The sequence below is a fragment of the Populus alba genome, chromosome 15, assembly GCF_005239225.2.
Source record: "Populus alba chromosome 15, ASM523922v2, whole genome shotgun sequence".
NCBI classification, from domain to species: Eukaryota; Viridiplantae; Streptophyta; class Magnoliopsida; order Malpighiales; family Salicaceae; genus Populus; species Populus alba.
Genome location: NC_133298.1, coordinates 15,805,405 through 15,827,658, shown reverse-complemented (window position 1 = coordinate 15,827,658; position 22,254 = coordinate 15,805,405). Strand labels below are relative to the sequence as shown.

The 22,254-nt window shown below is 33.6% G+C and overlaps 5 protein-coding genes across 9 annotated transcripts; 2 read left to right on the top strand and 3 right to left on the bottom strand.

Moving 5' to 3' along the window:
- Positions 1–1,376: 1,376 nt before the first annotated feature.
- LOC118057565 (protein LOWER TEMPERATURE 1) lies at positions 1,377–5,360 on the top strand. 4 transcript variants are annotated; one of them, XM_035070174.2, is made up of 8 exons: positions 1,377–1,712; positions 2,213–2,258; positions 2,460–2,510; positions 3,003–3,129; positions 3,432–3,502; positions 3,600–3,718; positions 4,140–4,164; positions 4,955–5,360. In XM_035070174.2, exons 1-8 carry the CDS (start codon positions 1,593–1,595, stop codon positions 4,996–4,998), a joined length of 603 nt encoding a protein of 200 aa, XP_034926065.1. In that variant the 5' UTR covers positions 1,377–1,592; the 3' UTR covers positions 4,999–5,360. The 4 variants fall into 4 exon arrangements, with proteins under 4 accessions (XP_034926065.1, XP_073261154.1, XP_034926067.1 ...); XM_073405053.1 differs by having other exon boundaries at positions 1,378–1,712; positions 5,014–5,360; XM_035070176.2 differs by having other exon boundaries at positions 1,378–1,712; positions 4,924–5,360.
- A 467-nt stretch (positions 5,361–5,827) lies between these two features.
- LOC118057566 (SWI/SNF complex component SNF12 homolog) lies at positions 5,828–8,421 on the bottom strand. The gene is made up of 2 exons (XM_035070178.2): positions 6,336–8,421; positions 5,828–6,140 (listed from the first exon to the last, which is right to left on the bottom strand). The coding sequence occupies exons 1-2, from the start codon at positions 7,877–7,879 to the stop codon at positions 6,071–6,073; spliced, it is 1,614 nt and encodes a 537-aa protein (XP_034926069.1). The 5' UTR covers positions 7,880–8,421; the 3' UTR covers positions 5,828–6,070.
- A 112-nt stretch (positions 8,422–8,533) lies between these two features.
- LOC118057567 (large ribosomal subunit protein uL22y) lies at positions 8,534–11,121 on the top strand. Its single transcript, XM_035070179.2, has 7 exons — positions 8,534–8,644; positions 8,868–8,904; positions 8,993–9,033; positions 10,178–10,408; positions 10,521–10,623; positions 10,722–10,789; positions 10,902–11,121. Exons 1-7 carry the CDS (start codon positions 8,642–8,644, stop codon positions 10,962–10,964), a joined length of 546 nt encoding a protein of 181 aa, XP_034926070.1. The 5' UTR covers positions 8,534–8,641; the 3' UTR covers positions 10,965–11,121.
- Positions 11,122–14,191: 3,070 nt separating this feature from the next.
- On the bottom strand, positions 14,192–18,093 carry LOC118057568 (UPF0235 protein At5g63440). Of its 2 annotated transcripts, XM_035070181.2 has the most exons (9): positions 17,860–18,092; positions 17,681–17,730; positions 17,443–17,617; positions 17,178–17,292; positions 16,143–16,296; positions 15,857–15,950; positions 14,820–14,908; positions 14,636–14,704; positions 14,192–14,450 (listed from the first exon to the last, which is right to left on the bottom strand). In XM_035070181.2, exons 3-9 carry the CDS (start codon positions 17,555–17,557, stop codon positions 14,391–14,393), a joined length of 696 nt encoding a protein of 231 aa, XP_034926072.1. In that variant the 5' UTR covers positions 17,558–17,617; positions 17,681–17,730; positions 17,860–18,092; the 3' UTR covers positions 14,192–14,390. The 2 variants fall into 2 exon arrangements, with proteins under 2 accessions (XP_034926072.1, XP_034926073.1); XM_035070182.2 differs by lacking the exon at positions 17,681–17,730 and having other exon boundaries at positions 17,860–18,093.
- Positions 18,094–18,675: 582 nt separating this feature from the next.
- On the bottom strand, positions 18,676–21,131 carry LOC118057569 (elongation factor 1-delta 2). Its single transcript, XM_035070185.2, has 8 exons — positions 21,031–21,131; positions 20,814–20,909; positions 20,535–20,651; positions 20,349–20,442; positions 20,066–20,183; positions 19,735–19,848; positions 19,002–19,163; positions 18,676–18,883 (listed from the first exon to the last, which is right to left on the bottom strand). Coding segments are annotated over exons 2-8 (693 nt in total). The 5' UTR covers positions 20,900–20,909; positions 21,031–21,131; the 3' UTR covers positions 18,676–18,881.
- Positions 21,132–22,254: the final 1,123 nt, after the last annotated feature.

Genomic DNA, 22,254 nt, shown 5'->3' with positions numbered 1-22,254 from the left:
ATATCAAAAATAATTTTTTAAAAAAAATATTATTTTAACATATTTTTAAATAAAAAAATACTTTAAAATATAATCACAATCACAAACAAGCAATCAATTACTTTTTATTTTTTATTTATCTAAATGCCGTTAATTATTAAAGCATGCTAAATTATGATAGTACATGTTGATTATTTGCATCCATATGTGATAGAGGAACCGCTCTTTTCTTGTTTCTTAAAGCAACCCTCAAATCAATAAAATCCTCCAACATCATCATTCTTGCCGAAGAAGTTTCTGTTTGGTATTGTTGGCACTGTGGTTCAATTGTATCTTTGAAGTTTTTTATTTTAAAATTATTTTAATATATTAATATATTTTAAAAAAATAATTTCTAACATGCTTTCAAATAAATATTATAATATATATTAAGACTTTGTTTGGAATTATAACAACGGTTACAATTTAAAGTACTTTCGTTTAAAAATATATTAATATGATATTTTTTATTTTTAAAAATAATTTTTTAATACCAAGGCATCAAAACGATATAAAAATACTAATTTTTTTTTTAATTTTAAACAAATGTTTTTTTAAAAAATATAGACTAGAATGTATTTCCAAACACAGTCTTCAATCATTAAGCTTTTATAGTCTAGTTTACATAACTATGCCTGATTATTATTTGATATCAAACCTAATAAATCTATGACACGAAGTTTAGGATTTTGAGATTCATATTGTTTTTTTTATTGTTAGCTATCTTGAGATTTTAATTTGAAAAAAAAAAATTATCAAAAATTTCTCGAGCACAGTAACATTTTCTCTTTAACATCATTACACTTTATATTTTTCAATAAATATTGTATAGATACACGTGGTGCTGATTTACAAATAACCCTAGATTCCAGTCAAGATAAAGACCCAATTGAAACGATTTTGAAAATAAAAGGCAACATTAAGACAAATAAACAATTTTAAAAGTAAAGGAAGACATTAAGTGCATGTTGGTAGCATAATATTTTTCTAAAATAATATTTATTTAAAAATATATTAAAATAATTTTATTTTTATTTTTAATATCAATACATAAAAACTATTAAAAAACATAAAAAAAATATCAATTTAATATTTTTTATTAAAATACACTTTTTAAACACACTCATGTGTATGTAACATAATACCAAACCCATCGATAAATAAAAGTAGAAGAGATAAAATTAGTACAAAAAAAAGAGAAGAGAGATCATTTTTTTTTAATTAATGTAAATATACAGGCTAATTTATATTTTATAAATTTTACAATTAATAATTATATAAATTTTTAATAACATTCAAAACTTTCGAAAACTTGAACTCATAATAGAAAAAGAGGAGAACAGTTTTGTTGTATAATGTTGTTGTCTCCTTGCTGTGGATTTATCAGCAATCAGAAAATGAATAGAGGCAAAACCCACACTTCCCGTATATATAGCAAACAGTAACCCATTACACACAGAGACACAAACAAACAGTGCCGTTAGCACAAGCCCTAAACCTTGTTCTAAAATCTTGACTGTCATACTTGCGGGTCTACCCCTTCTCTCTCGGGTTTCCTTTTGCTTTTAAGTTCCATGGAGAGCTCTTCTTCTTGCCCATCCGATTCAAATCCAAAGCCCCCTGGTGCTTCCAAGTTCCTCTCCAATCTTCCCTCCCTCGGCTTCTTGTCCTCCACCGTCTCCTCCTCCAACCCAGTCATTCTCTTCTCTTATAAAATAATGTTTCTCTTTACTTTTAATTTTACTGTTTGGTGTTTAATTAATTTTAATATTTTAGTTGAAATAGTTTTTTTTCACACACACACACACACTAATTGTGATGAGGGTTTTAGGGTTATTGACTGTAGGCCTGCATCTATTAGAATGGTGGAAATGTTTGTTGTAATTTGATATTTTTACATTGGGTAATTAACGTTAATGATGATTTAGAGATTGTGATTAGTGGTAATGAGGAGAAGGAATCTTGAATTTTTCGATTGCTGTTGTAGGGTTTAGTGGTTGCATTTTTGCTGAGTAAGATGTTGGTGTAGAGAAAGTCATTCATGTAATTAAAGGTTATTAGGGTTGGCTTATTTGCTATTAGTGTCTAGCGTTTTAATCTTTGTTTACGACGTCTTGGTTTTATTCTTATGTGAATGCATGTGTTCTTTTCTAGTTTGCTGAGAGCTTGTTTGAATGCTGGTAATTTTATGCAGGGTGGGATGCGGGTTTATATTTGCGAGCATGACACATCACCTCCAGGTCTACTTATGTTTTAAGTTTCTTGGTTTTCTAAACTTTGGTGTTTAAGGCAATTTGTGGCCCTGAATTTACGCTGTATCCAATGCTGCTCTAGGAAAAAGTCAAGTTTTTTCTTTCTGGGTTTTCATTCTTCTGATTCTAGTTTTGAGATAACAGCGTCATGAGTCCATTTGAAGTTTCTTTTTTTGGGTCCTATCTCAGGCTACGCACTGAGGATTATTGCTCTTTGTTCCCAAACACTCCCCTTTCCAGGTGGGATTTGGACTCATTCTGAAGTCCCTAGACTGAACTTCAATAGTCTTTACAAGACTAGTTACATAGCGCCCCAAAGTTTATTAGATTTTACTAGTTATATTTATTAAATTAAACTTCAAATGCTGGATGTTTTAAATGTACCATGAGTTGATTATGATTTGCCTTTATGTTAACCGTAAAAGCATGAACATAGACATTCCCTATATTTATACTGTTATAGTCGTATGTCTATAATATTAGTTTTTCGTAGTTGTTATAAACAGTGTGGGAATCATGTCCATGTGTATTATCATGTGTTGGTTTTGGGTTTTCTCTCTCATCCATATCACATGATAAATGAAAAAGAAGTATAATAAATACATGTTGAGATTATGTTATACTGTAATGTTTTGTTTTATGTTATGCAATCAAAACTCCTGGGATTTCTTAAAGAGTGTGAGTGCATATTTGGATATTGGAAGAACTGACTTCCTCTCCCTGTTTATTCAGAGGGCCAACAAATAAAGACTAACCAGACAAACATTCTGATAAGATCACTTCAGCTTAATAAACATAAGGGTGATTCAAGTTCAAAGGACGTGAAGGGGTTAACTGCAACTGAGGGTTCTAGAAAGAGGTATTGCTTCTATCTTACTGGAACAGGATGCTTCACATGCTTTGAAAAGACCTGCCTGTTTGTCTCCAATAAGCATTATACGATGTTGCAACCATATATTTGTGTTTCAATGCTGAAAGGCTTTCATTCCTGTCCCTGTTGTCTATAGTGATCCACATGAGCATTTATTTTTATGCCTTTTCTTTTCTTGTTCTTAAGCTCCTTTTCATCTAGCCGTCAAAATTTTGTTGTTGGCGAATCTCTTTGCATATTTGATCATGTTCAGTCTTGACTCTTGCCGGTTGCTGCCAACAATTTTTCAGGGCTCCAGAAAGAGCTTTGGATTCCAGGGCACCAGCAAAGAGAGGCAATAATCAGATTGGTTCTCGACAAGGTGATCTTTTATATTTATTGGACATGTTCTGTTCATCTTCAACTTATATATAAACTAATGGCCTCATCACTTCTATTTTGACCGAACCTTAAAACAGGTTTTGAGCACACAGAGGGATCTGATAGCCGCACATCAGATAAGGACTATTACAGTTTGACAGTAGAGAGGCTCCGGGCTCTCCTGAAAGAGCGAGGCCTTTCACCCAAAGGAAAGAAGGCAAGTATACAGCTTATCCAAATCTAATCTAGACTTCTTTGTTATGTAGTCATATGGGTGTTATTGCTGATTAATATGCTGAAAGCGAGTGATGGTTACTTGCTACATATAGTGTATGTTTCATTGGTAGTTTGGATGCAAAGGTGCTGATTTGTATTGCACCATTAGTTCGAGTGGTGCATCTCCTCCCACTTCATAAGGTGGAGGCAATAGGTATGAATTGCTGAAAGGTGAACCCTTTGCCTTTGTGGGGTGGGAGGGTTGAAGGGAGGAGAAGGGTCTCCGTTTGACTAGCCAACAAACTTATATATATATTGTATCAGTTGGGGTGTTGTTGGGGCGTTCTCATATTGACAAGAAATGAAAATCATCGTTCTCATTTTGCATGTGCCTCTACTGATTAGTGGTTTTGCATGTGCAGGACGAGCTGGTTGCAAGGTTGAGAGGTGTGTAAAATGTAAATGGTTGACTGTTCAGGTGCAGGGTTGAATATATTCTCTGCGTGTGTACCATCTACATCCAGGATAAGGATAGTAGATGATTTTCTTTTCTTCTATGTAACCTAGAAAATATAAAAAGTGTTTAACTTGGAATAAAACTTTCTCAAAAGAATGAGCTCGCTGCTGTTCTTGAGAGTTGCATCATGTATGGTTTTGTATTTTAAGCGGGTTTGGTCTTAGGTTCCAAGGTACCCTCAATTTTCATGAGGTTACATACGGTCTTATGATTAGAAACATAAATACTATCCGCACAATTTTTGGTGTCTCAAATGTCTCTAGTTTGAATTAGAATTTTCTTTCCGATACTGTAGTCTAGTCTAGTTTCAACTTTGAGCAATTTCTTCAAATGCTAGTCCTTCGAATTTTCAATGGCAGCTCATCCATCTAAAGTTGTGTTTAAAAACTTGAGCATGTGATAAGTGTAGTTTAGGATATGACACTCCTAATTTCACATTCAAGCTTGCAAGTTGCAGCTGATTCTTCGTCTCCAAGGAGCTAATACAAACTTACAGTTTTCTAAGATTAGAAGCTCTCTCATTCTTGTTTTCGGGGACTGTTCAAATGGTCCATGTTAGATTCATCAGATCAAAGCCGCAAGCTAGTAAAAAAACCATTAGACTCTAGTATGTTGACTCGTCTCACCGCTTGTAACTAACTAGGTTTGTTATGATAAATGAGAAACTCCTCAAGATTTGCACTTTGCAGGGTGGTCTTGCTAAAGGAAATTTGTTTGCAGTTTGTACGTTTCACATGATTGGCAGCACTAATACTGGAACTTGAACCGATGCCTGACAGAGCTCACGATATTCCTCTGATGGCCGGATTTTGGTCTGCTTTGAAATTTCTGTGTCTCACTCTTAACACGTCCAGTGCAATTCTCCTGTAAAAAGAGGTGAGTCCTTGTTATGAGCTGACACTATAATACAACTTCGCCGGAAATGCTCAGAAGATAGCCACTGTAACGTCGACTTCTCTTTGTTTAGGTCCACTGCTATACACAACTTCCTGAAAAAGGATACAAATAATGGCGGTGCATCTGTTTTTGTCCTTTTGTTTTTAATAATTTTCTCTTAGTATATATGATAGATATGCTAGCTTTATGTACTTTCTCGTCTTTCTCAAATAGCCTTCGTTCTCCTTCTTCCATTTTTTTCAATTTTTTTTTTTTTTAAAAAACAAGTTTAGATGAACATGAAGCTGAAGAAACCCAAACTCAAATAATCCTTAAAGATGTCCAACTCAAGTCTACCACATTTGTAGTTTGGGCTTAGAATTACCCTAGGGGAGCCTCACCGTGGCTTTTAAATTAATTACACCGTCTTAAATTTTGTGTTAAATATTGAATTAAATTATTCTATGTACACCACCTTAAAGAAAGAAAGAAATAAAAGAGAAAAATCTACATCAAAATATTATTTTTATACGTCATAAATTTATTTTCTTTTTTTAAATGAAAATCAATAGAATTTTACTAGTTATACCATAAAAGTTTATGATAATTAATTACTTGTGTACCAACAACGGACAAAAGCTAGAGCATCAATAATTGAAACACAAGTGTGGTTCGAACTAACTGTGCTTTCAGGATAGTGAAATTGTATCCGGAAGGTTAAACGATAAACAGCTAAGTAACTGATTGTAAAGCATTTATGAATACTTCGTAACAAGAAATCGTGTCCTTCTTCATCAAGCATAATAACCACTACTATGAATTCACATCATAAAACTACTCTATGTAACTGCAGAAATCAAACTAAATCGATGCAAAGAAACAGAAGTGGAATGGAGATCAAAATGGTATTACAGCAACTGAACTTCGTGCCACCTTTTTGACAATCTGACCATCTTTCATTCAAGAGCTTCCAGGAGCATCATTTACAGTAGACTTGCGATTTAGGTAACGAATAACAGCATCTTCAACCCTACACCAAACCGGAAAAAATAAACAAACACCATTGATATGAGTTTATTTCCACTTTCCGTCTTCATTTTGCCTGGGCAAAACCAAACTCTCTTGGCAGGTTTCAAAGAGTAGAAAAGCAAACTTTGAATAGAAATATTAATAATGAATCATAAAAAGATTAAAAGTGAAGGTAAGAAACTGGAAAAATGCTTACCACGGCTGATTATAGAAACCAGATCGCTGCTCTTTCTCTGCATTGCGGCTTGCATCTCCAGCAACAAGCTTCAGATCATTGCTCTGAGAAGCAATTAAAGCATTAATAAGCTCTGCTGGAGACTGGCTGAAACCAAGAAAGAAAGCCTGCCTCTGACGATGCTCATGTATTTTCTTTATAGAGTTGCATATTAATTCATCACAAGCATCAATTTCTTTGTTCCTCTCTGTGCTGGTCAAGAATGCAGCAAGGTCCTTTTGCAATGGCAAAGGAACATCAACTATGAAATCATAGCAAGCAGTTCCAGCTGGGCACTTCCCTGAGAGCTTGATCGAATGTTCCAAAAGAATAGGCTGTGGAGGAGTTAAATGCAGACTTATCCTCTGTAGTACCTGAGAAAATTTCATCTTCTCTTCCCCGAATAGTTTCTGTAGAGGGGGGTCACATGTGAAAAAGGAGGGATCATTTGGGTTCTGCAACTTCCTAGACTTCACATAATGCCATATCGCAACCAAAATTCTAGGGCGAGTCTCTACCTCGATTCCAAGGATTTCTGATAGAGCAGGTGAAAGCTTGAATTTCTCAGGCACATAATTCATTTCTAGTCTAATTCTTGCAGTAAATTCCTTATTTCCTTTTCTCTTCACCTCAAAGCCCTCGTGAAGAATAGGTGACCGTGTGCTCTCCCATAGAATTACATGGTTATCTAGATAGAGGCTCTGGTCCAAGTATATTGTAATTTTCTTGAAGTAAGATGAGAATTTTGGATATGGTTTCTGGGTCATTCCAGTCAGCACAGGGTCCTTCCCATCTTCCAATATCCTCCCAATAATTTTTAATGACCAAGAAGGAGGCTCAGAACTCTTCCTCTCATTAGACCCTTGCACCTGATTTTCAAAAGTGTTAAATACATATACCCGAAGCATTTTCCGAGCACGGGATGGGTTTTTAAGTGACTCTTGAATATCCATTTTCTTTCTTGCCATAGCAGTATCCACTCTAGCCTCAAATTCAAGCAGCTGGGTATAAAGCGCAGACTCTGGCAAAACAGGTACCACCTTATCAGGTATCTCCTTCTCATGAAGCTTCCTTTTCTTCCTACGAACAGCTGGAGCCAACTCCATGGTCTTGAACAGCGAAGCGTTGGCATTCGATGAACCAGATGAAGGCCTCGAAGGTGGTTTATAGCTAGTCTTTTTAGCACTAGAACTGCTTGGTGTGGGCACAGGAGGTGATTGCACACCAACATTAGCAGAATTAGCATTTTGCAACTGAGCAACAGCATGGTTGGTTGATTGTATATGAGATTGAAACTGAGTATGAGCTGCCTGTGCAAACTGAGTGTGTCCTGGCACCCGAGCTTGTGGTTCAGACAGCTGAAAGTGGCCAGGAAATGCAGGCCCGCCTTGTGTTTGAGGTTGTGACTGTGAGAGCAACTGCGGTGGTTGGTGGTTCACGTGCGTAGATTGTGCCATTGCACCAGGATTCGCTAACGAGGGGGGCAACCCAATACTTCTTACAGGATTGTTACTATTATTATTCATTGGAACCCTAATCTCATGCGACAAAAATCTCTCAAAACCAATCAATTCTACATCCAAGAACAACAAAACCCCAGAAAAGCCCTCATAAACCCTAATAAAACAAAAATCAAATTCTGGGTTTTCAAAAACAACCCAAAATTTCACGCCTTTAAAGTGTAAAAACAAGCTTAAACAAGAAAAATAGCTTGCTTTGAACAAAACTTCAAAACCCTATCTCGACAATCAAACCCCGAGTCTAGCTCGCAAGCTTAAAACTAAACAAACACCAACTAAATCTCTAGCTAAAACATAATTACAGGAAAACAAAGTCCTTAACTTTGCTTTCATGTGATTTTGATTTTCTTTCAAGACACTACCTACGCAATGTGTATATCTCAGATACAAAATTATATATATGTGTAATTAAAAGGAAAAGCTTACAATGATAAATAGAGAGGCTTTGCACCGACTTGTTTGCTTCTGCTTTTTTTTGGGCCAAAGTTTCATTCTCTGAAATCTGAGAGAGCCAAGCTCTGGTTTTCTTTCAGTTTCCTCTCCAATTTTGTGCTTATTTATTTTGTGGAGATACAAGGACGTAAATACCCTTGTTTTAAATAACTTAGGCCCAAGTAAAATGGCCCTGATTCTTATTTGAAGGGGCCCAAATAAGAGAAACCCTAGCTCCATTTTATTAGGGTTTTTTAGCTAATACACTCTTATGTATCATATTACTGCGGCAGTTCTCTTGTTGTGGCCACCGAAGAATAGACAGAAGCTGCAGCGATGGTGGGTTTGGTTGACTTCGCTTTTTTCTTAATTTAGATGAAGAAAGGAAAAACCTTTCTCTTTCAAGCAATGAAGAAGCTTAGATCTTTGCATTTTGATTTCTTGTGGGACAACATAAAGAAGATAATCTCTTAGAATTGGTGGAAAAAGTTTAAATCTTTATGGGTTTTATGTGTTTTTGTTCTTCGATTTCTAATGGGATCCCTTTTGTTAAACGTTTCAGGTGAAGTATTCAAGAGAACCAGATAACCAAACCAAGTGTAAGTACATGAAGTTTCATTCTCTCTTTTTTCCCCTTTAAAATAGTGAAAGCGAAATCTGATTTTAATGTTATGGTTACTTTTTCAGCCTGCAAAGCAAGGGGATCTGATCTTCGTGTTCACTTTAAGGTATGTTGTGAGCTATACAGTACTTCAATGTCTTGGCTGTAGTGTAGCTGATTTAGCTGTGTCTAATTGACGGTGGTTTTAGCTAGCAATGCTTTGTTAATTTGATCATGCGTGCTGCCACAATATACAGTTTGCCTTATGTCTTTGCTTTGAATTTATCACGAACTGATGGGCTGTTGATGTTTTCTGATATTTTTTCATAAGCAAGCATGCCCCTGCTTCACTGTTTTTTGTTGCCAACATTTGAATTTGGCATGAATAGCCATGTCATTCTTTTTTGTTGGCAAAATCGCTATACAGATGCAATGTAAAGGTGTCAGCTGAAGTGGATGGTAGTTATACTCTGAAATAGTCAGAGTGTGAATGGTTAAAATGTCATGATAAAACTGGTTTCCTTCCAACATCTGAATGGTTTGTTTCTTTTTCTTTAGTGGCAAATAAAAACTTTGAACTTCTTCAATGGTTCTTTTGATTTATTGTTTTGTCATGCAAAATATTCCTGTGTTGCTCAGTTCAGATTCCTGCATATGGGATTTGTGCTTAGTAAAATTTGCATGAGATTGAGATCTTTTACACATAGAGAGAGACTTGTAATTGAGTTGGCCATGAAATTTAAGCCAATTTAATTGTTGCTTTTTTTCAGTTTCAGTTTCATTTTGTAGTTGATGTGTAGGACTGGTGAAGGGGGGTTCGTTATAGGAATCTATTGACTCTGTGAATGGACTTCTTATGAGACTCAGAAGATATACATTCCCATTTCTATGAGTTTTGTTAGTTACTGTAAGATTGTTCACTAATTGCACAGTTTTCAGAGCTTTAATGGATTTGGTCAAATATGGATGGGAGTGATATAAGTTAGAATTTAATCTTGTTAACTTTCTTTAATAGAGCTTGTGGGAATTCAATGATCCTCTTGGCCTTCCAAACTTTTCCACAAAATCATTTTTTTTCCTTTTGTGCATTGCGATTGGTGAAACTGTCTGTACTCGTGCCCATGGTTTCTTATTTCTCATGAGATTTTATAAAGAGCTCTTATTGGCTCTGGTACCTAAATTATTTTTTGAAAAAGATGTGATGACATGTCACTTTGTTGAAATTGCCAAATTGTCTGTGCTGACTCCAGTATTGCTATTCTCTATCTCAGAACACAAGAGAGACTGCGTTTTCAATCCGGAAGATGCCTTTGGACAAGGCCAAACGGTACTTGGAGGATGTTTTGGCACACAAGCAAGCTATTCCTTTCCGACGTTTCTGTGGCGGTGTTGGGCGAACTGCTCAAGCTAAGAACCGCCACTCAAATGGACAAGGACGCTGGCCTGCTAAATCTGCTAAATTTATCCTTGATTTGCTAAAGAACGCTGAAAGCAATGCTGAGGTGGTTACATTTCCTGGGTTTTATTTTGGTTATATTTTACTCTAATGTTCTGTTTGTTGACCTCATGGATATCCCGTCTAATGTTTGTAAATTTTATCTGCTTGTTATTTAGGTGAAAGGTTTGGATGTTGATGCACTTTACATATCACATATCCAAGTCAATCAAGCACAAAAACAGCGTCGCCGTACTTATCGTGCCCATGGAAGGATAAACCGTGAGTCCATTCTTTAAGCCATTAAGTTCATTTTTTTCCTGCCTGTTTTCTCTATTTGAACAGGGGCACTTAATAATGATGTGTGATTGCTTTGGCAGCTTACATGTCATCGCCATGTCACATCGAGTTAATTTTGTCTGAAAAGGAAGAACCTGTCAAGAAAGAGGTAATACTCTAGTTGAAAAATTTTAGATGATTCTGTTAGTCATTACTAGCAGTGCTCATTGGGATTGTAGTGTTTTTATTATTTTGCCTTACCTGGAATGTCTTTTTTCCAGGCTGATACTCAGATTGCTCCTAGGAAGCCTAAGGGTGCTCTTCGTAGCGGAGCTTCCTCCTGAAAAGCTTTAAGCAGATTCAGGATAGTTGCACCATGAGAACATTTTTGTTTTTTCTTCTGTTGAAGCAGCTTATCAAACTATGAATTTATATGCTAAGATTTTGTTCATGAATTTGATATTTGATGGTGGAATCACAGAACTTTCTCATTAAACAGTAGTACTTGGCTTTTATGAGGATTTTGTCTTTGTGATCGTGCTTGCTAGAAACGAAAATCTAGGTCCAGTTAAAAGGATCATTTGGCCTCTGCATAGAGAGCATAGATACGAGGCGCCGAGCAAGTAACCGCCCGATTGGTGTGATTTTGCTTCTCAAAAATCACCACTGGAAGAAACAATCTATGTCTTTAAGGTGCAAAACTAATTTGTTTTATTTTAAATAAGTTGTTTTTTTTATTTTTAAATCATTTTAATGTTGATATTAAAAATAAATTTTAAAAAATATATATATGTTTTAATGTATTTCTAAAATTAATTGTTTTAGAATTTTAAATTAATTTTCAACATAAAAGAAATTTTGAAAGAATATATGTAAATTGTTAAATATATATAAATGAAAAAACTATAGATGTATGTTTTTTATATTTTTATATATATTTTTGTTTTTATTTAAATACTTCAAGTCTCTTTAAAATATTGAACAATTAAAAAGATTGACTGTTTGTTTTTTAAGTTATGGTACTAATTAAACTATAAATAAAAAATAACGAAAAATTAAAAAACTAGTAAAGCCGTGTATCCGGCCAAGAATTGAAAAAAACCTAAAAGCTAGGCGCGAATTATCACGTGTGTATTTATTTTTTAGATAGTTTTTGTGGTTATTATTTAAAAAAATATGGTTGATTAGTTAATTGGAATCTGATTATGTGTTAGTAAAAAGTTTAGTTTCGGTTGTTTTCAAAGTATTTTTTTACTTGTAAATGCATCAAAAATGTTTGGTGGATTTTATGATTAAAAAAATTATTTTTGATAAGCGTTTTAAAATGATCAACACATAAAAAAATTTTAATTTCAGTTAAAAAGTGTAAAAAAAATTCAAAAAATTTTTTCAAAAAAATTTGAAATATACAAAATACAATTTAATTTGTTAAAATATTTTGATGTGTTTAAACCGCAAACACAAAACTACTTTATAAAAACCAAAACTGGTTCCAAATTTTAATTTTTTTTAAAGTAAAAAGGGACAGCTCATTGTTCAAATTTTTTTGTTTTTATTTGAACACAAAAATAGTTATAAAACTGGTAATGTAAATCTTTAAATCTCTTTTTTAATAAACTTATTTCTAACTTAAAAAACACTATAATCAATATAAAAACCAAAAATTAAATGAATTAAAAAAAAAGATCATGATCTATTTTTTTTTTTTTTGTATGGTTAATTGTCAGACCATCTCTATTAAACTTTCCTTAAAGACAAACCCATATACACTAAGATTAACTTTTTTTTGTGGTTGGAATGTGACCAATCAAATGTTTTCTATTTTATCAATATTTTAAATTTCTAGGGAATGAAACATTAGAAATAAAGTTTGGTATCAAAATATAAAAAAAACCCAAAAAAAAAAGGATTAAATATTACATATGTTGAAACTTGAGGGATCAAATTAAAGTTTCCCATGCTAAAAATGAGAAAGGGTGCTTTTTATGTTACATCCTTGTTCTTTCAACTTTTTTTAATTATAACCTCCAATTTTATTTCATAACATTGGTCTTTGATTTAATATTAAAATATTATTTACCACTTCGAATATGTTAAATAATGTAAAGAAAAAAATCTTAACACATAAAATCATTCTAGTATAACTTGGAAAGATGAGATTGCAAGGAAATAAAGTTTGATAAATAAAATTTTATATATATATATATATATATACACTTAATTTACTAGTTATCAAGTTTTGGTGCTAGCATTTTATTGCGGGGCTAGACTATTTTTTTTTTGTAAAAAAATGATGTCAAGGTGTCAAAATGAAAGTAAAAAAATGACAAACTTGTAACTCTAATAATCAGGACGATCTAACTCAAGATATCTTGTCAAATTCGTGATTCAAATCATGAATTTAAATAATCCAATAAAAAAATAAAAATAAGTATGTTTTTTTAAAAAACTCATGCTTAACTTTTTAAACTCCATTACCTAAATTATTAGACTCCAAAGCACCTAATATGATAAAATTATGAAATTCAATTCTCAATCAATCAAATATTGAATGATGAAATTAAAAAAAAAATTAATTATAACAAAAGAATTTAAAAATAAGCAATTAAAAGAATGAGTATAAAAAATAAAATACAAAATAAATTTTCTATTTAATTGAAGGGTGAAATTGAAAAAAAAAACAATTTAGTAAAAACACAAAAAAATAAAAAAAATGAGGATCAAAATTGACATAAAATTAATAAAAAAATATTGAAATTAAAAGATTCAATTGAAAATAATATGTTTTATAGCAAAGTCGAGAAAAAAAATTAGAAATCAAAGCAATGAAGATCAAATTGAAAAATATAATATCATCAATTGAATTAAATGAATAAAAATTGAAAAATCACTAAAACTTTTACAAAAGAGATAAAAAATTAGAAATTCAAAGAATGAGGACCACTTTGAAGAATATAATATTTGGTAAATTTAGATTGAAAGATGAGATTAAAAACAAATAAAACTTTTATAACATAGCCAATACCAAAAATTAAAATCAAAATAATAAGAACTGGAGTTAAAATGTTAACAATCCAGAGGGCCAAAACTGTAATATTTGGGGAGCAGAGAGAGAAGGAAATTTTTTTTGCTATAACCAAATTAGACCACTGGAGACGCGCCACACTAATAAAAAGAGACATGATGATATGCTTCTAATGACATTGTGGAATGATATTTTTTTACACTGGAAAGACGCTATACACACCACCTGAAAGTCGCATGCACCTCCTATGAACATTTATTTTTTTTTATTTTTTATTTAGTCAAATATAAAACTATTTTTTAATTGACTTTGTAATTACAAAAAAAAAATTATTGTTAAAAGACCAAAATACTCCTTAATCTCAAGCTTAATTTTGTGGATATTTTTATAGTTTCACTGTATTTCATATCTAATTATTTATTATTATATTTGTACAAATATCAAAGTACCTCTAAACTAATAATAGTAAAAAAAAACCATTGTAAGAATATAAAAAATGTTAATATTTTTTCCTTCCAATAGTATTTGGGTCTTTTTACTATGGAATTAACATGAAAAAATATATATTTATTCTCGCTTTATTTGGAATGACAAATGAGTCATGTTTAGGAAGACTTTAATATTTTTAGAAGTCTGTTTTAAGTTTTTTAGGTAGAAAAGTAAAAACACCATCACAAATTAACCAGCCACAAAAAAAAATTGCTGAAACAATTCGAATCTAGGATGTATTAAAAATACAGCAGCTTCAAGGTTGTGCTGCTTCCAGTAGTTTCTCGTACACCTGTCTAGCAGACAGATCCTCCACCTGAAAAAAGAAAAGAAAGTTGATATAACTGGAAACAAACTTCGAGTAGCAGAATCTTGGATTTAAATGGATCTCAAACAAAACTTCCATCTTCTTGGATTTTACACATTTACAGAAGATGCAAGCACACATGCGCCCGCAGGCAAACCTAGGCTGATGAAGAACAGAACTTTCAATTTACTTACAACAAGCAGCTTTGATTTGTTATTCCATCCTCTTTGAAGAGTCATCTGGCTCAGTTTCAGACCTAACACCTGTGTGAGGGAGGATCATGTTAACCTTGGCATGCCAAATTAATGATGCAAGATTCTATGCCTAATTTTACTAGCTTAACACTTTAAGGGTAGGGTTTATAATAGAAGAGCATACCTTGCCCACAAATTCCAAAAGTTCATTGTTAGCTTCGCCACGGGCAGCGGGTGCAGCTACAGTGACTCGAACATCATCAGCATTCACTCCTGAAAAGAAAAATATTAAATATAATGCTCATAGAGTTAAAAAAACAATAAATGAACATGCAACAAAAGGCATTAGATAAGACAATTATGATGTTCTTTTCCTTCACCATTCTGAAACTTCTGCGTCTTTTTCATGCAACTAGAAGTTGAATGTCTATGTAGTAGTTATGACATAGGTGGTTTGTGCCTCTTCAGAATTTCCTCAATTCTAACAAAAGATTATGGACATGAGGTCGGATTACAAGTGATGTAAGGAGCACAAACCGAGCGGGGAGGGTGTGCACAGATGCAGGATGACAACAGAGGAAACATTACATTTGTTAACTGGAGAAGACTTTAACAAAATGCATCCCCACGCTTGTTATATCCACCGCATTTCATATAATCACTTCTTATTGATCCAAGAAGTAATTGTAACTAAAGGGATGTAATGTGCTAGGAAGATACTATCAATTATACTGTCAGCTCAGAACTCCATATAGGTCACGCCAATTTTTTCACCAGCACAATAACAGGGGCCTTTTCACTCAATATTCCTTAAGGTTGAGCACTCAACTCTCTCCATTCCTGCTTCTCTCTCTTCCCCTTCACCTAAGAGATACATCCATTTATACTATTTGCATATGCACATTTCCTTGAGTTTGTCAAAAATGAAAACATAATATGTGCCACTTTATGCATGGACAGAACTCAACATCTATGGGGTATATGGATTGGATGCCGAATTTAGTTCAACTGCATCCCAACCTGTAAAGCAGGTAGACACATGAGGCAACAGACTACGGACATATCAGCAACTGTTAATTAATTAACACCACTTCATCTGATAATTGTTTAAACAGTGACAGAATGAAGGTCATGTCCATTTTAATTGGGGCCAAGAAGGAGATGGAAGCCAAATAGTATCAAAGATATGCAGATCAAAACATTAGGTTAAAATCACATTACTTGTTATTGCTGATCTTTGTGCACGGTCTTCAACCTCAATGGCCACCTGCACAAGTCCTCCTAATTGTGATATGCAAGGGGGCACAGGAGCATCCTACAGCATATGCCAGAAGACCACATGAGGAAATTTCCAAGGCACACGTTCATTATCATTTTTATGAATGAACATGAAAGGCAGGAAATTATATGATCAATGAACATTGGATAAAATATCATAATTCATTAAGCAAAAGCTTTGGATGTTTGATTACTCCAAGTCTTAACTCTTAACAACAGTTATTTATACCTGAGGGTTAGTTTCGGCGGCAACTGTGCTAAGGGCACCATCAACAACATATATAAAAGAAGCAGATTCCAGATCTTCTTCAGCTCGATAGCAAACAAACAGCCCACAGCCCATGCAGTTCATGCGAAATTGCTTCTCAAATTTTCCTTCACCTCTAGACATGAATGATCCAGAATCGTAATGAGCTCTAATGCAATTAGAATCTATCTATCACTGAAATCTCAAGAAATAACATGTACACTCAATAGCTTAGAGAAAAACACTTGCAAACATATACTACCTTAGCAGTTCAACATATGACATGAAACAAATCATATGATGGATCGATGCCAGTGAATAAATAGACAAGGCAACATCTTCAATCTTGATAGTTAGCTTTAAAGATTATCTACCATTTCTAACTTCAAATATACAGCACAGCCTAGAATAGGCATGATGTTTAGAAAAAATAGGCCATGACTCCTGGAAGAGCACTTGTGAATTCCTCCGAAGAAACCATATCAGGAAAGCGTGTGAATATGTGCCAAGAAACAAGGTTTGAGGCACCTTGCAATAAAAATCCCACAAAAAAAAAAAGGAATGGCCAAGTAGCACTTGCATAAAAAGTTTTTTCCATTTCAACCTCAAAGAATCATTTCAATAACAGAGAAGTCAATATCAGATTCCCTTTAGTGTTACTCGTCGACAGCAGACAAACAACAACTACCTGAAAACAACCTTCCAAACTCGATATTTTTCAATACAAAACCCTCCTCTCGAAAAGCATTCATTCACCTACAATGACTATACAATCACCACATGATACCAACTAGACGGAAAACCGATACCCATAAAGTTGTAATGGACAAACAACATAAAAATGAAAGATTGACAGATTCAGTTGGTACTGCTATATACAAGTAGAATAAATCCAGCAGCATGTTTCTTCGCACCCTTAAGAAAATGAAATACCATAAAAGCAACAAAAACAAAAAATAAAGTTAAGAAGCAGAAAGCAATGAATGAAACAACTAAAGAAGAAAGTAAAAATGAAACCTTTTCAGGAGAACTTTTCCAGCCTCATTCATATGGAGCCTTGCAAGATGTTTCTTCTTGTCCAATACATAAGCTCTATCAGTCTTCCTTTTCGGCATTTTCTGCAATTGGTTATCTTATAACAAACAAACAAACATATTTCAGTATTTAAAATTAATAATAAATCAACCAGAAATTATTCATAACTTTAACAACAAGAAAATTTGAAGCTTAATATAACAATAATAATAATAATAACAATAATAATTGGGAGAGAGGGAGGAACCAGTGATGAGGAGGTGAGAGCCACAATGCTTGCAGTAGTAGACGAAGAGTTCGGAGTCTGGTCCTTCGGGAACTGCGTTCTCGCTTGAGTACGTGTGCGTTGTTCTCTTCGGCATCTCTCTTTCTCTCTCTTATTCCAAATCTAGGTCTAGGTCGAGGACAACCAGGAATCCTCCCTACAGTAATCAAATTCAGAGCGCAGAGGGAAGCAAAAGACAGAAAGAAAGTAGAACCTTTACCTTTAAGGCTCCAACACGGTGTCCTCTTTTTATATCAAACTACAAGACGACTTTGTAACAAAAAGGAGAAACAAAACAAATTTATCTGCATATTCTGAAGAAAGCTTGATATAAACTAAAGGACAGTCTTGTCAATTGCACTAAAAGAATATTGTGGCATCTGAAATAGAAAATCTTACCTCCTTTCCCATATGCTCCATATGACTTTGTCTTCACCGTTTAATCCACATGGAGGCCAAATCACGGCAATACATTGAGCAACACTGAGCATGGGGACCTATATCATACCAGAATGAGATTGACTTGCCATCTCCAATAACCCATCTAAGGCCTGCTACAAAATTGTCCCAAATCTTGGCATACAGTCCTCGGAATTTGGAATGGTTTGTCTAGCGCTTGGCTTTAGTTATGGTTGTGTTCGTGCTTTTGCGGGCACTAAATCCCATATCATTTTTAGCTTTGGCATTGTAAAACATTAATATACCGTCAAAATTTAGGAAAACAAGACGATTTAAACCTTCAAACATTTTTGCAAAAAAGAAAAGAAAAAAACCAATTCTAAACAAAAATTTGGTATTAGCTGAATTATATACAAATCGAAATGCAACTTTTAATATGATTTTAGTGGTCTGATTACTTGAAATGGGGTCCAAGCAGTCAAGGATTCTCAACAAAGAGCAGATTCGAAATTCCGCAAATTTGCTAGTCAGAAGAGCACAAACCGCACAAATCTTATCCTGGTGAAGTTACAAGTTTCTCATATTGCTTTTTCAATTTTGCAGAAGTTTTTAGGCTCAGTTTGGCAAGTACTTTTGTAAGAACCAGTTCACTGTCATCATCAACTTTTAACTGTCGTCCCATTTAACAAAACTCTCAAATCTTAACAGAATGATACGACGTTGGGACATCAATCGCTTGAACCAAGCAAACAACGTAAAGGCTGCCCTGGTTAACTGAAAATGAAAAAACCATTTTCACAGCAAACGAGAAAATGATTAACATCCAAAAAAACAAGAAGTTGACACTCATTTTACTAGGACCGCAAACGAATGGGAAAGGACTACAGTAAACTCAGTTTTGAGCAACAAAAATGGGACTAGAAAATATAATATTATCGCTCCGTTAAGATCGAAATAAAATTTAAAACTCCTTCACTCTCCTAGAAACCTCGCCTGCGCCCATTATCACCGTGATCCTTCGATTCTGCAATAAAAAGAATAAACAGCATGTAAGCATGACTCAACACACTTTCGAATACACAGACTCTGGAAGGTTCCATTATGTTGCCGCATATTATAGCAAAATAATCATCTAAACTTACAGATTTTGTTGAAGGCCACGATGTCACAGCTCTGGACATACTCGTTGATGGGTTCAGTTGTCAAACGTTCCTCGATGAGAGTGTCCACAGAGACCAAGTCATCAATAATAGTTAGCATAATTGTCAATTTCTTAATGCCATATCCTACAGGTACAAGCTTGGCTGCCATAGAAAACCATAGGTAAGCATCAGAAAAACATGCCAAAATCAACAGTACTCCTTTCAAGACGAATAATAAAACTATATATCAACAGTACACCTTTCAAGACGAATAATAAAACTATATATCCCCCCCTTACAGTAAAAAAAAAATTAAATTAAAAGACCAGGCAAAAGCCTGCTAACTTAGAAGAATCAATAAAAAGATACAAGTAACACTCTAAACGAAAAAGAAAAAGGCAACGAGGAGCTCAAGCACAACTTTGAAGAAAATTACAGGCACAGCACAGACCATCTTATTCTGTCGTTAAAAATTATCATTTTTTCCTTAAAGGTGCCAGGAGAACAGCTTATGCACATTAGTTATGGATAAAGTGGATATAATAGCGCAGACCAGTTATGTTTAAAATAATCAACTCTTCTCTATTCTCTTAGAATTCATGGGGAATGGGGGATTGAAGAATATCCTAGAGATGTATGAACAGTTCAAAAAATACGAGCCTAAAGAAGAGTTGTATCAGCCTTAATAATCTAAACAGTAAGGTAGCATTAAGTGGCTCTCCAAAGAACTTACATGCTCCCCAAAGAAGTCCTTCCATCTCAACACTTCTAACTGCTTCCTCAAGCTTCTTCATGTCAGTCTCATCATCCCATGGCTTAACATCCAACAAAACAGATGACTTGCCAGCTGAGAACAGAATACAAAGAAAACAGAAAATCAAGTTCGTGGAACTTTACAAACACAGTAGTAGAGAACCCAAATCAACATGAAAGAAACACGCAAACTATCCCCACATGAATAAAATTTATCGACAGAATTCCAAGAAATTTCTTATCAATGCCTCATTTAAACAAAAAAAACCACTTTGGCCACCTTCCCAATCAGTGAATGAAAAGAAGCTTACACTCTTTCTTCTTCGAGGCTGCCTTGACAGTAGCTGCACGTTCTTCGGCAGCCTTCTTTTCCTCCTCGGTCTCCTCACCAAAGAGATCCACATCATCGTCATCGTCATCCTCAGCAGCCTAAAAACCAACATACAAATCCCACCGATAAGTTACAACACATACAGGTTTTACAAAGCAAATTTAAATAAATTCGAAGCAACAATAGAGAGCAAATCTCCCACCTAAATTACTTGATAAAAACGACAAACCAATCGCCAATTCACAAGAAAAATCAATACTTGCCTTTGTCTCAGCAGATGGAGGAGTGGCAATTGCCTCCTCTGTGATGGGAGCAGATCCCTTGACAACAACTCCACATCCTTCAGCTTCGACACCACTACAGCAGACCCAAATATAAAATTGAATACCCCATTATCAAAACTATTGAATTTACATAAACAAAAGATAAAGAAAGTCACGAAAACTTACGAGATCCTCAAGAGAGCATCAATATGAGTGTACCACCGATACACGTTAACATGTTCAGCTGATGGGGCACTTGAAAGAGCTGAGTACACAGTTAGATCATCTTTGGAAGCTTGGTACCTGAGAAGACCACACAGAAAAAACAGTTAGTAAAGAGAAATCCTTAGTCCCGGCATGGACAGCTTGTTTTTTACTTGACCAAAAAGGTGGACATAATCACCGGATGTGCCAAAGCCCAGCCGATATACCACAAAAAAAATCCCAGATAAAAGAAAAGGATACCCGGAAATGTAACTGCGGGAAAGGAGAAAGTCATCGAGTTTCTTGAGGCCAGCAACTGAGGTGAGATCGTAGAAAGTGACTGCCATTGCTTAAAAGCTGAAATAAAAAACATGAAACAGATGGTGATTAAATTCAAATATGATAACAAGTAAGGGAAATCGCCAAGGCACGAAACTACGAATATGTAAGAAAATTTGTTGGGTGGATTCGTTCGTACTTTGGAAGAGAGAAGTTAATGACAACGGCAAGAAAGGAGATAGAGGTATGGCGCAGCGTAAAAAAGGTCTAGGTTTTTTTGGAGAGTGAGAACGGGAATATTATATATATATATATATATATATATATATATATATAATATATATATATATATATATATAAGGGAGAGGTGATCTGGTGTTTTATGAGCAGTGTTTCTTCTTGATATTATCGAACCCATTCTTTAGGCCCAACGTATAGCCACTTTTGGTTTGGGGTACGTTCTATTATGATACGTCAGTTTTTATTTTTCATTCTATTTTTTTAAATGCTTTTTAAACTAGTTTTTTATTATTTTAACATATTAATATAAATACTAGATTTTTTATTTGAAAAAAAATTGATTTGAGAATATTTAAGAAAAATTGATTATATAAACACTAGATTTTGATTTTGAGTTTAAATACTCACCAGGGAGAAAATGATATATGAGGAGAGAGAAATTATCTTAAAGATAAATAATTTTTTATCTAGTTTTTGATATATTATATATAAGTGTAGTTTGGTTTCTTCATGCAATTAATTTTTTTTTATTAATCCCGGATATAAGCTATGATTTTTCAAAATACAATAGGTAAGTGATTAATAAACCAAACTACAAGATACTAAAAATAGTTTCCCATTAATTTTTCATTACCGTCATCGTTTAAAAACTTGTTAGTTTAATTATTTTAAAAAAATATTAATTGATCTTTTTGAATTATTTTTATAATGCTTAAAGATGTTATTTTATTTTATTTTTTATTTTTTTTTCTCATCTTAAATTTTAAATAGATAAGTTGTATTTTCACAATTAATTTAGAAGAACAAAAATCATACGTACTTAGCGAGTAGAACTAATCTCAAAAATAAATAAAATGTAAAGAATAAAAAGAATAAAATAAAAACATTTACATGTGCATCTATCTTTTATTTTTCACAAAGAAAATCAGCATCCTATTTAGATCTTTAATCAGCATTAGCAAATTTTTTTTCAATTTATTAGTTTTTATATTTTTCAATCCATTTTATTAAACACAAACACCATGTATACATAACAAATCTATCTATAATTCATCTCTCTGAAGCTCTAGCATAACACAAACACATATCTAATATAATACTTAAATAAGGTTTAAGAAATATTTAAGTTTAAAGAATACCATTTATTCTCTTTACATATAAACAAAACTCACTTTTTTTGTCA

Excerpts from the sequence above, each read along its gene's own strand:
- LOC118057565 (XM_035070174.2), top strand. The coding sequence starts at position 1,593 with ATGGAGAGCTCTTCTTCTTGCCCATCCGATTCAAATCCAAAGCCCCCT. Across the intron at positions 2,259-2,459 it reads GCATGACACATCACCTCCAG|GCTACGCACTGAGGATTATT; the intron begins GTCTACTTATGT and ends GTCCTATCTCAG. Across the intron at positions 4,165-4,954 it reads GCTGGTTGCAAGGTTGAGAG|TTTGTACGTTTCACATGATT; the intron begins GTGTGTAAAATG and ends ATTTGTTTGCAG.
- LOC118057566 (XM_035070178.2), bottom strand. The coding sequence starts at position 7,879 with ATGAATAATAATAGTAACAATCCTGTAAGAAGTATTGGGTTGCCCCCC. Across the intron at positions 6,141-6,335 it reads GGTTTCTATAATCAGCCGTG|GGTTGAAGATGCTGTTATTC; the intron begins GTAAGCATTTTT and ends GGTTTGGTGTAG.
- LOC118057567 (XM_035070179.2), top strand. Across the intron at positions 8,905-8,992 it reads ACCAGATAACCAAACCAAGT|CCTGCAAAGCAAGGGGATCT; the intron begins GTAAGTACATGA and ends TTACTTTTTCAG. Across the intron at positions 10,790-10,901 it reads AAGAACCTGTCAAGAAAGAG|GCTGATACTCAGATTGCTCC; the intron begins GTAATACTCTAG and ends TCTTTTTTCCAG.
- LOC118057568 (XM_035070182.2), bottom strand. The coding sequence starts at position 17,557 with ATGCCGAAGAGAACAACGCACACGTACTCAAGCGAGAACGCAGTTCCC. Across the intron at positions 15,951-16,142 it reads CCGCCGAAACTAACCCTCAG|GATGCTCCTGTGCCCCCTTG; the intron begins GTATAAATAACT and ends CATATGCTGTAG. Across the intron at positions 14,705-14,819 it reads TTTTGGAATTTGTGGGCAAG|GTGTTAGGTCTGAAACTGAG; the intron begins GTATGCTCTTCT and ends TCCCTCACACAG.
- LOC118057569 (XM_035070185.2), bottom strand. The coding sequence starts at position 20,899 with ATGGCAGTCACTTTCTACGATCTCACCTCAGTTGCTGGCCTCAAGAAA. Across the intron at positions 20,652-20,813 it reads TCCCGCAGTTACATTTCCGG|GTACCAAGCTTCCAAAGATG; the intron begins GTATCCTTTTCT and ends TGGTCTTCTCAG. Across the intron at positions 20,443-20,534 it reads GATGCTCTCTTGAGGATCTC|TGGTGTCGAAGCTGAAGGAT; the intron begins GTAAGTTTTCGT and ends GGTCTGCTGTAG.